Genomic DNA, 12,825 nt, shown 5'->3' with positions numbered 1-12,825 from the left:
CATCTACAGAGTACCTACAACAACAACATCACCATCACCACCATCTACAGAGTACCAACAACAACATCACCACCATCAACATCTACAGAGTACCTACAACAACAACAACATCACCATCACCACCATCAACATCTACAGAGTACCTACAACATCACAACCATCACCACCATCTACAGAGTACCTACAACAACAACACCATCATCAACATCTACAGAGTACCTACAACAACAACATCATCACCATCATCACCATCACCAAAATCTACAGAGTACCTACAACAACACCACCATCATCACCATCAACATCTACAGAGTACCTACAACAACACCATCACCATCATCACCTACAGAGTACCTACAACAACACCATCATCACCATCAACATCTACAGAGTACCTACAACAACAACATCATCACCATCAACATCTACAGAGTACCTACAACAACAACATCACCATCACCAAAATCTACAGAGTACCTACAACAACAACATCATCACCATCAACATCTACAGAGTACCTACAACAACAACATCACCATCACCAAAATCTACAGAGTACCTACAACAACATCACCATCATCACCATCAACATCTACAGAGTACCTACAACAACAACATCACCATCACCAAAATCTACAGAGTACCTACAACAACAACATCATCACCATCAACATCTACAGAGTACCTACAACAACAACATCATCACCATCACCAAAATCTACAGAGTACCTACAACAACAACATCATCACCATCAACATCAACATCTACAGAGTACCTACAACAACAACATCATCACCATCATCATCTACAGAGCACCAACAACAACATCATCACCATCATCATCTACAGAGTACCTACAACAACATCACCATCACCACCATCAACATCTACAGAGTACCAACAACAACATCACCATCATCACCATCATCATCACCATCAACATCTACAGAGTACCTACAACACCATCACCATCATCACCATCAACATCTACAGAGTACCTACAACAACAACATCACCATCACCATCATCACCATCATCAACATCTACAGAGTACCTACAACAACAACATCACCATCACCAAAATCTACAGAGTACCTACAACAACAACACCATCATCACCATCAACATCATCACCATCAACATCTACAGAGTACCTACAACATCATCACCAACATCAACATCTACAGAGTACCTACAACAACAACATCAACATCATCACCATCAACATCTACAGAGTACTGACAACAACAACACCATCACCATCATCACCATCAACAGAGTACCTACAACACCACCACGATCACCAACATCTACAGAGTACCTACAACAACAACATCACCATCATCACCATCAACATCTACAGAGTACCTACAACATTACCATCACCATCATCAACATCTACAAAGTACCTACAACAACAACATCATCACCATCATCACCATCAACATCTCCAGAGTACCTACAACAACACCACCATCATCACCATCAACATCTACAGAGTACTGACAACAACATCACCATCACCACCATCAACATCTACAGAGTACCTACAACAACACCACCATCACCACCATCAACATCTACAGGGTACCTACAACAACAACAACATCACCATCACCATCTACAGAGTACCTACAACAACACCACCATCACCACCATCAACATCTACAGAGTACCTACAACAACAACATCATCATCAACATCTACAGAGTACCTACAACAACACCACCATCACCACCATCAACATCTACACAGTACCTACAACAACAACATCATCATCAACATCTACAGAGTACCTACAACAACACCATCATCACCATCATCATCTACAGAGTACCTACAACAACATCGCCATCACGACCATCACCATCTACAGAGTACCTACAACATCACCAACACCATCACCATCATCACCATCATCAACATCTACAGAGTACCTACAACAACAACAACATCACCACCATCAACATCTACAGAGTACCGACAACAACATCACCATCACCACCATCACCACCATCACTATCACCACCATCATCACCAACACCACCATCAACATCTACAGAGTACCTACAACAACACCACCATCACCATCATCACCATCAACATCTACAGAGTACCTACAACAACACCATCATCACCATCATCATCACCATCAACATCTACAGAGTACCTACAACAACATCACCATCATCAACAGAATCCTCATCAACATCAACATTATCAATGTGACCATCATCATCGTCGCTATGGGACACCGTCGCTATGGGTGAGTGTCGCTATGGGTGAGTGTCGCTACGGGTGAGTGTCGCTACGGGTGAGTGTCGCTATGGGTGAGTGTCGCTACTGGTGAGTGTCGCTATGGGTGAGCATCACTACAGGTGAGTGTCGCTACAGGTGAGTGTCGCTATGGGTGAGTGTCGCTATGGGTGAGTGTCGCTATGGGTGAGTGTCGCTATGGGTGAGTGTTGCTATGGGTGAGTGTCGCTATGGGTGAGTGTTGCTATGGGTGAGTGTCGCTACTGGTGAGTGTCGCTATGGGTGAGCATCACTACAGGTGAGTGTCGCTATGGGTGAGTGTCGCTACAGGTGAGTGTCGCTATGGGTGAGTGTCGCTATGGGTGAGTGTCGCTATGGGTGAGTGTCGCTATGGGTGAGTGTCGCTATGGGTGAGTGTCACTATGGGTGAGTGTCGCTATGGGTGAGTGTTGCTATGGGTGAGTGTCGCTATGGGTGTCGCTATGGGTGAGTGTCACTATGGGTGAGTGTCGCTATGGGTGAGTGTCACTATGGGTGAGTGTCGCTATGGGTGAGTGTCGCTATGGGTGAGTGTCGCTATGGGTGAGTGTCGCTACGGGTGAGTGTCGCTACGGGTGATTGTTGCTACGGGTGAGTGTCGCTATGGGTGAGTGTCGCTATGGGTGAGTGTCACTATGGGTGAGTGTCGCTATGGGTGAGTGTTGCTATGGGTGAGTGTCGCTATGGGTGTCGCTATGGGTGAGTGTCACTATGGGTGAGTGTCGCTATGGGTGAGTGTCACTATGGGTGAGTGTCGCTATGGGTGAGTGTCGCTATGGGTGAGTGTCGCTATGGGTGAGTGTCGCTACGGGTGAGTGTCGCTACGGGTGATTGTTGCTACGGGTGAGTGTTGCTATGGGTGAGTGTCGCTATGGGTGAGTGTCGCTATGGGTGAGTGTCGCTATGGGTGAGTGTCGCTACTGGTGAGTGTCGCTATGGGTGAGTGTCGCTATGGGTGAGTGTCACTATGGGTGAGTGTCGCTATGGGTGAGTGTCGCTATGGGTGAGTGTCGCTATGGGTGAGTGTCGCTATGGGTGAGTGTCACTATGGGTGAGTGTCGCTATGGGTGAGTGTCGCTATGGGTGAGTGTCGCTACGAGTGAGTGTTGCTACGGGTGATTGTCGCTATGGGTGAGTGTCGCTATGGGTGAGTGTCGCTATGGGTGAGTGTCACTATGGGTGAGTGTCGCTGCAGGTGAGTGTCGCTATGGGTGAGTGTCGCTATGGGTGAGTGTCGCTATGGGTGAGTGTCGCTACGGGTGAGTGTCGCTATGGGTGAGTGTCGCTACTGGTGAGTGTCGCTATGGGTGAGCATCACTACAGGTGAGTGTCGCTACAGGTGAGTGTCGCTATGGGTGAGTGTCGCTATGGGTGATTGTCGCTATGGGTGAGTGTTGCTATGGGTGAGTGTCGCTATGGGTGAGTGTCGCTATGGGTGAGTGTTGCTATGGGTGAGTGTCGCTACTGGTGAGTGTCGCTATGGGTGAGCATCACTACAGGTGAGTGTCGCTATGGGTGAGTGTCGCTACAGGTGAGTGTCGCTATGGGTGAGTGTCGCTATGGGTGAGTGTCGCTATGGGTGAGTGTCGCTATGGGTGAGTGTCGCTATGGGTGAGTGTCACTATGGGTGAGTGTCGCTATGGGTGAGTGTCGCTACGAGTGAGTGTTGCTACGGGTGATTGTCGCTATGGGTGAGTGTCGCTATGGGTGAGTGTCGCTATGGGTGAGTGTCACTATGGGTGAGTGTCGCTGCAGGTGAGTGTCGCTATGGGTGAGTGTCGCTATGGGTGAGTGTCGCTATGGGTGAGTGTCGCTACGGGTGAGTGTCGCTATGGGTGAGTGTCGCTACTGGTGAGTGTCGCTATGGGTGAGCATCACTACAGGTGAGTGTCGCTACAGGTGAGTGTCGCTATGGGTGAGTGTCGCTATGGGTGAGTGTCGCTATGGGTGAGTGTTGCTATGGGTGAGTGTCACTATGGGTGAGTGTCGCTATGGGTGAGTGTTGCTATGGGTGAGTGTCGCTACTGGTGAGTGTCGCTATGGGTGAGCATCACTACAGGTGAGTGTCGCTATGGGTGAGTGTCGCTACAGGTGAGTGTCGCTATGGGTGAGTGTCGCTATGGGTGAGTGTCGCTATGGGTGAGTGTCGCTATGGGTGAGTGTCGCTATGGGTGAGTGTCGCTATGGGTGAGTGTCGCTATGGGTGAGTGTTGCTATGGGTGAGTGTCGCTATGGGTGTCGCTATGGGTGAGTGTCACTATGGGTGAGTGTCGCTATGGGTGAGTGTCACTATGGGTGAGTGTCGCTATGGGTGAGTGTCGCTATGGGTGAGTGTCGCTATGGGTGAGTGTCGCTACGGGTGAGTGTCGCTACGGGTGATTGTTGCTACGGGTGAGTGTCGCTATGGGTGAGTGTCGCTATGGGTGAGTGTCACTATGGGTGAGTGTCGCTATGGGTGAGTGTTGCTATGGGTGAGTGTCGCTATGGGTGTCGCTATGGGTGAGTGTCACTATGGGTGAGTGTCGCTATGGGTGAGTGTCACTATGGGTGAGTGTCGCTATGGGTGAGTGTCGCTATGGGTGAGTGTCGCTATGGGTGAGTGTCGCTACGGGTGAGTGTCGCTACGGGTGATTGTTGCTACGGGTGAGTGTTGCTATGGGTGAGTGTCGCTATGGGTGAGTGTCGCTATGGGTGAGTGTCGCTATGGGTGAGTGTCGCTACTGGTGAGTGTCGCTATGGGTGAGTGTCGCTATGGGTGAGTGTCACTATGGGTGAGTGTCGCTATGGGTGAGTGTCGCTATGGGTGAGTGTCGCTATGGGTGAGTGTCACTATGGGTGAGTGTCGCTATGGGTGAGTGTCGCTATGGGTGAGTGTCGCTACGAGTGAGTGTTGCTACGGGTGATTGTCGCTATGGGTGAGTGTCGCTATGGGTGAGTGTCGCTATGGGTGAGTGTCACTATGGGTGAGTGTCGCTACAGGTGAGTGTCGCTATGGGTGAGTGTCGCTATGGGTGAGTGTCGCTATGGGTGAGTGTCGCTATGGGTGAGTGTCGCTACGGGTGAGTGTCGCTATGGGTGAGTGTCACTATGGGTGAGTGTCACTACGGGTGAGTGTCGCTACTGGTGAGTGTCGCTACGGGTGAGTGTCACTATGGGTGAGTGTCGCTATGGGTGAGTGTCGCTATGGGTGAGTGTCGCTATGGGTGAGTGTGGCTATGGGTGAGTGTCACTATGGGTGAGTGTCGCTATGGGTGAGTGTCGCTATGGGTGAGTGTCGCTATGGGTGAGTGTCGCTATGGGTGAGTGTCCCTATGGGTGAGTGTCGCTATGGGTGAGTATCGCTACGGGTGAGTGTCGCTACTGGTGAGTGTCGCTACGGGTGAGTGTTGCTATGGGTGAGTGTCGCTATGGGTGAGTGTCGCTATGGGTGAGTGTTGCTACAGGTGAGTGTCACTATGGGTGAGTGTCACTATGGGTGAGTGTCGCTATGGGTGAGTGTCGCTATGGGTGAGTGTCGCTACGGGTGAGTGTCGCTATGGGTGAGTGTCGCTATGGGTGAGTGTCGCTACGAGTGATTGTTGCTACGGGTGATTGTTGCTACGGGTGAGTGTCGCTACGGGTGAGTGTCGCTATGGGTGAGTGTTGCTATGGGTGAGTGTCGCTACGGGTGAGTGTCGCTATGGGTGAGTGTCGCTATGGGTGAGTGTCGCTATGGGTGAGTGTCGCTATGGGTGAGTGTCGCTATGGGCGAGTGTCGCTACGGGTGAGTGTCACTATGGGTGATTGTCGCTACGGGTGAGTGTCGCTACGGGTGAGTGTCGCTACGGGTGATTGTCGCTACGGGTGAGTGTCGCTATGGGTGAGTGTCGCTATGGGTGAGTGTCGCTATGGGTGAGTGTCACTATGGGTGAGTGTCGCTACGGGTGATTGTTGCTACGGGTGAGTGTCGCTATGGGTGATTGTTGCTACGGGTGAGTGTCACTACGGGTGAGTGTCGCTATGGGTGAGTGTCGCTACGGGTGAGTGTCGCTATGGGTGAGTGTCGCTATGGGTGAGTGTTGCTATGGGTGAGTGTCGCTATGGGTGAGTGTCGCTATGGGTGAGTGTCGCTACTGGTGAGTGTCGCTATGGGTGAGTGTCGCTATGGGTGAGCATCACTACAGGTGAGTGTCGCTACTGGTGAGTGTCGCTACGGGTGAGTGTCGCTACGGGTGAGTGTCGCTATGGGTGAGTGTCGCTATGGGTGAGTGTCACTATGGGTGAGTGTCGCTATGGGTGAGTGTCACTATGGGTGAGTGTCGCTATGGGTGAGTGTCGCTACGGGTGAGTGTCGCTATGGGTGAGTGTCGCTATGGGTGAGTGTCGCTATGGGTGAGTGTCGCTATGGGTGAGTGTCGCAATGGGTGAGTGTCGCTATGGGTGAGTGTCGCTATGGGTGAGTGTCGCTATGGGTGAGTGTCGCTACGGGTGAGTGTCACTATGGGTGATTGTTGCTACGGGTGATTGTCGCTACGGGTGATTGTTGCTACGGGTGAGTGTTGCTACGGGGCACCGTCGCTATGGGTGAGTGTCGCTATGGGTGAGTGTCGCTATGGGTGAGTGTCGCTATGGGTGAGTGTCGCTATGGGTGAGTGTCACTATGGGTGAGTGTCGCAATGGGTGAGTGTCGCTATGGGTGAGTGTCGCTACGGGTGAGTGTCACTATGGGTGAGTGTCGCTATGGGTGAGTGTCGCTATGGGTGAGTGTCGCTATGGGTGAGTGTCGCTATGGGTGAGTGTCGCTATGGGTGAGTGTCACTATGGGTGATTGTCGCTACGGGTGAGTGTCGCTACGAGTGATTGTCGCTACGGGTGATTGTTGCTACGGGTGAGTGTTGCTACGGGTGAGTGTCGCTACGGGTGATTGTTGCTACGGGGCACCGTCGCTATGGGGACCGCCGTTGCTATGGGGACCGCCGTTACCGGGGGTTACCTGTGCTCCGAAAGGGCCTTGAGTTGGCGGGAGGAGAGCGGCTTCCTCCAGCGTGATGTCATCGTCTCTTCGCCGACAGCCTCCCCCTCCTCCTCCTTCATGGGGCGGCGCGGGCGGAACGACGCGGACGGAACACGTGGGGGGGGGGGGGGCGGGGCGGGGGTGGGGGGGAACAGCCTGCGGAGACACGGGGAGAGGGAGACACTCGGAGGGGGAGGGAGACACGGGGGGGGAGACACGGGGAGGGGGACACGGGGAGGGGGACACGGGGGGGAGACACGGGGGGGGGGGGAGGGGAGACACGGGGAGAGGGAGACACGGGGAGGGGGAGGGGAGACACGGGGAGGGGGAGACACGGGGAGGGGGAGGGGAGACACGGGGGGGGGAGACACGGGGAGGGAGACACGGGGGGGGAGACACGGGGAGGGAGACACGGGGAGGGAGACACGGGGAGGGAGACACGGGGAGGGAGACACGGGGAGGGAGACACGGGGGGGGGAGACACGGGGAGGGAGACACGGGGAGGGAGACACGGGGAGGGAGACACGGGGAGGGAGACACGGGGGGGGGAGACACGGGGGGGGAGACACGGGGAGGGAGACACGGGGAGGGAGACACGGGGAGGGAGACACGGGGAGGGAGACACGGGGGGGGGAGACACGGGGGGGGAGACACGGGGAGGGAGACACGGGGAGGGAGACACGGGGAGGGAGACACGGGGAGGGAGACACGGGGGGGGGAGACACGGGGGGGGAGACACGGGGAGGGAGACACGGGGAGGGGGACACGGGGGGGGAGACACGGGGGGGGGGGAGGGGAGACACGGGGGGGGGGGAGACACGAAGGGGGGGGGAGAAGGGCGGAAACGCTGTTCAACTACAGCACGGTGTGGGTGTGTAGCTGTGTAGGTGTGTAGGTGTGTAGCTGTGTGGCTGTGTAGGTGTGTAGCTGTGTGGGTGTGTAGCAGTGTGGGTGTGTAGGTGTGTAGGTGTGTAGCTGTGTGGCTGTGTGGCTGTGTAGCTGTGTGGGTGTGTAGGTGTGTGGCTGTGTAGGTGTATGGCTGTGTAGGTGAGCTGTGTGGCTGTGTAGGTGTGTAGGTGTGTAGCTGTGTGGGTGTGTAGGTGTGTAGCCGTGTAGGTGTGTAGCTGTGTAGCTGTGTAGGTGTGTAGCTGTGTGGCTGTGTAGGTGTGTAGCTGTTTGGGTGTATAGCTGTGTGGGTGTGTAGGGGGGTGTAGCTGTATGGCTGTGTAGGTGTGTAGGTGTGTAGCTGTGTGTGTGTGTAGCTGTGTAGCTGTGTAGGTGTGTAGCTATGTAGCTGTGTAGGTGTGTAGCTATGTAGCTGTGTGGGTGTGTAGCTATGTAGCTGTGTGGGTGTGTAGCTGTGTGGCTGTGTAGGTGTGTGGGTGTGTAGCTGTGTAGCTGTGTGGCTGTGTAGCTGTGTAGGTGTGTAGCTGTGTGGGTGTGTAGGTGTGTGGCTGTGTGGCTGTGTAGCTGTGTGGGTGTGTAGCTGTGTAGCTGTGTGGCTGTGTAGGTGTGTAGCTGTGTAGCTGTGTGGGTGTGTAGCTGTGTGTGTAGCTGTGTGGGTGTGTAGCTGTGTAGCTGTGTGGGTGTGTAGCTGTGTGGGTGTGTAGCTGTTTGGGTGTGTAGCTGTGTGGGTGTGTGGCTGTGTGGGTGTGTGGCTGTGTGGGTGTGTAGCTGTGTGGGTGTGTAGCTGTGTGGGTGTGTAGCTGTGTAGGTGTGTAGCTGTGTAGCTGTGTAGGTGTGTAGCTGTGTGGGTGTGTAGCTGTGTAGCTGTGTGGGTGTGTAGCTGTGTGTGTAGCTGTGTGGGTGTGTAGCTGTGTGGCTGTGTAGGTGTGTAGCTGTGTGGGTGTGTAGCTGTGTGGGTGTGTAGGTGTGTAGGTGTGTAGCTGTGTAGGTGTGTAGCTGTGTAGCTGTGTAGGTGTGTAGCTGTGTGGGTGTGTAGCTGTGTAGCTGTGTGGGTGTGTAGCTGTGTGTGTAGCTGTGTGGGTGTGTAGCTGTGTGGCTGTGTAGGTGTGTAGCTGTGTGGGTGTGTAGCTGTGTGGGTGTGTAGGTGTGTAGCTGTGTGGGTATGTAGCTGTGTAGGTGTGTAGCTGTGTAGGTGTGTAGCTGTGTGTGTAGCTGTGTGGGTGTGTAGGTGTGTAGCTGTGTGGGTATGTAGCTGTGTAGGTGTGTAGCTGTGTGGCTGTGTAGGTGTGTAGCTGTGTGGGTGTGTGGCTCTGTAGCTGTGTGTGTGTGTGTGTAGCTGTGTAGGTGTGTAGCTGTGTAGCTGTGTGGCTGTGTAGCTGTGTGGGTGTGTAGCTGTGTGGGTGTGTAGCTGTGTGGCTGTGTGGGTGTGTAGCTGTGTAGGTGTGTAGCTGTGTGGGTGTGTGGCTGTGTAGGTGTGTGGGTGTGTAGGTGTGTAGCTGTGTAGCTGTGTGGGTGTGTAGCTGTGTAGCTGTGTGGGTGTGTAGCTGTGTGGGTGTGTAACTGTGTGTGTAGCTGTGTGGGTGTGTAGCTGTGTGGGTGTGTAGGTGTGTAGCTGTGTAGCTGTGTGTGTAGCTGTGTGGATGTGTAGCTGTGTGGGTGTGTAGCTGTGTCGGTGTGTAGCTGTGTGGCTGTGTAGGTGTGTAGCTGTGTGGGTGTGTAGCTGTGTAGCTGTGTAGGTGTGTAGCTGTGTGGGTGTGTAGCTGTGTGTGTAGCTGTGTGGGTGTGTAGCTGTGTGGGTGTGTAGCTGCGTGGGTGTGTAGGTGTGTAGCTGTGTAGGTGTGTAGCTGTGTGTGTAGCTGTGTGGGTGTGTAGGTGTGTAGCTGTGTGGCTGTGTGGGTGTGTAGCTGTGTGGGTGTGTAGCTGTGTGGGTGTGTAGCTGTGTGTGTAGCTGTGTGGGTGTGTAGGTGTGTAGCTGTGTGGCTGTGTGGGTGTGTAGCTGTGTGGGTGTGTAGCTGTGTGGGTGTGTAGCTGTGTGTGTAGCTGTGTGTGTAGCTGTGTGGGTGTGTAGGTGTGTAGCTGTGTGGCTGTGTGGGTGTGTAGCTGTGTAGGTGTGTAGCTGTGTGGGTGTGTAGCTGTGTAGTTTAACTCCGTCCATGCGAGTCTCGCTCGCCCCCTTCCGTGTACAGTGCGTCTCTTTATCTTAACGTACAGTGCGCTCTGCCCCTGTGTACAGTGTGTACAGTGCATGTATGCCCCCTGTGTACAGTGCGTCTGTGCGTACAGTGCGTGTCTCTCTCTCTTCCCGAGTCCTCACCACACCTCACTCCTCACCACACTCCTCACCTCACTCACCACAGTCATCACCTCACTCACCTCACTCACCAAAGTCATCACCTCACCACACTCCTCACCTCACTCCTCACCACACTCCTCACCTCACTCCTCACCTCACTCACCACACTCACCTCACTCACCTCACTCACCACACTCCTCACCACACTCACCTCACTCACCACACTCCTCACCACACTCCTCACCACACTCCTCACCACACTCACCTCACTCACCACCACACTCACCACACTCACCACACTCACCACCACACTCCTCACCTCACTCCTCACCTCACTCACCTCACTCACCACACTCACCACACTCCTCACCTCACTCACCTCACTCACCACACTCACCACACTCCTCACCTCACTCACCTCACTCACCACACTCACCACACTCACCACACTCCTCACCTCACTCACCTCACTCCTCACCTCACTCACCCACCTCACCACATTCACCTCACCACACTCCTCACCACACTCCTCACCTCACTCCTCACCTCACTCCTCACCTCACTCACCACACTCCTCACCTCACTCCTCACCACAGTCCTCACCTCACTCCTCACCTCACTCACCACACTCCTCACCTCACTCTTCACCTCACTCACCTCACTCCTCACCTCACTCCTCACCTCACTCACCTCACTCCTCACCTCACTCCTCACCTCACTCACCACACTCCTCACTCCTCACCTCACTCCTCACCACAGTCCTCACCTCACTCACCACACTCCTCACCACACTCACCTCACTCCTCACCTCACTCCTCACCTCACTCCTCACCTCACTCCTCACCTCACTCCTCACCTCACTCCTCACCTCACTCCTCACCTCACTCACCACACTCCTCACCTCACTCCTCACCTCACTCCTCACCTCACTCACCACAGTCCTCACCACACTCACCACACTCCTCACCTCACTCACCTCACTCACCTCACTCACCACCTCACTCACCACCACACTCACCACCACACTCACCACCTCACTCACCACCTCACTCACCACCTCACTCACCTCACTCACCTCACTCACCACACTCACCACACTCACCACCTCACTCCTCACCTCACTCACCACCTCACTCACCTCACTCACCTGACTCCTCACCTCACTCACCACAGTCCTCACCACACTCACCTCACTCACCTCACTCACGACACTCACCACCACACTCACCACCTCACTCACCACCACACTCACCACCTCACTCACCACCTCACTCACCTCACTCCTCACCTCACCACACTCACCTCACTCACGACACTCACCACCACACTCACCACCTCACTCACCACCACACTCCTCACCTCACTCCTCACCACACTCCTCACCACACTCACCACCTCACTCACCACCACACTCCTCACCTCACTCCTCACCACACTCACCACCTCACTCACCACCACACTCACCACCACACTCACCACCTCACTCACCTCACTCACGACACTCACCACCACACTCACCACCTCACTCACCACCACACTCACCACCTCACTCCTCACCACACTCACCACCTCACTCACCACCACACTCCTCACCTCACTCCTCACCACACTCACCACCTCACTCACCACCACACTCACCACCACACTCACCACCTCACTCACCTCACTCACCACCTCACTCACCACCACACTCACCACCACACTCACCACCTCACTCACCACCTCACTCACCACCTCACTCACCACCACACTCACCACCTCACTCACCACCACACTCACCACCACACTCACCACCTCACTCACCACCTCACTCACCACCTCACTCACCACCACACTCACCACCTCACTCACCTCACTCCTCACCGTGTCGGTCTCTTTCCGCTCTGCCTCTCTCGCCCTGCCGAAACCGAGACCCTTATGCGCATGCGCTAAGTAACCACGCCCCCCCCAACCCCTAGCAGTGACCACGCCCCCTTACTTTGAGGACACGCCCTCCCGCCATTGACTAGCGTTGCTCACTAGCCACGCCCCTCAAATATTGACCACGCCCCCTCCGACGTTTCACTGGCCGCGCCCTTCAAAATAGTCACGCCCTCAGCTATTGACCACCTCTGGTCACCAGCCACGCCCTCCAAAACCTTGACCACGCCCACAATCATTTGACTGACAGGCCCACTTTAGCATTAACCTTGGTTGGGGCTCCTCCTCCGTCCAGTCTACAGGCCACGCCCCCTCCCCCAGTCTCGACCACGTGGTGAGTGGGGGTGGCAGTGAGTAAACAATGCGGTGAGTGACGGTGGTGAGTGGCGGCGAGTGGAGGTGGTGAGTGGAGGTGGT

General features: G+C 54.6%; 1 protein-coding gene across 5 annotated transcripts in view; it reads right to left on the bottom strand.

Annotated features, from left to right (window-relative positions):
* LOC116958677 (cholinephosphotransferase 1-like) overlaps positions 1-12,415 on the bottom strand; it is a 41,269-nt gene extending 28,854 nt beyond the window's left edge. For 2 of the 5 annotated variants that reach the window (XR_012931685.1, XM_032981411.2), the window contains exon 1: positions 7,269-7,434. Coding sequence is in view for 4 of the 5 variants with exons in the window: in XM_032981411.2 (XP_032837302.1) it covers positions 7,269-7,369 (101 nt within the window). In the remaining variant the exon portion in view is untranslated. Of the gene's footprint in view, positions 1-7,268; positions 7,446-12,339 lie in introns of those variants that run through there. The other 3 variants (XM_076058866.1, XM_076058865.1, XM_076058863.1) reach the window with 3 other exon arrangements.
* Positions 12,416-12,825: the final 410 nt, after the last annotated feature.

Source organism: Petromyzon marinus (genome assembly GCF_048934315.1).
Source record: "Petromyzon marinus isolate PM22_M1 ecotype Great Lakes invasive population chromosome 80 unlocalized genomic scaffold, UKy_Petmar_22M1.pri1.0 chr80_unloc.1, whole genome shotgun sequence".
NCBI lineage: Eukaryota > Metazoa > Chordata > Hyperoartia > Petromyzontiformes > Petromyzontidae > Petromyzon > Petromyzon marinus.
This window is presented reverse-complemented; position numbering and strand designations above follow the sequence as displayed.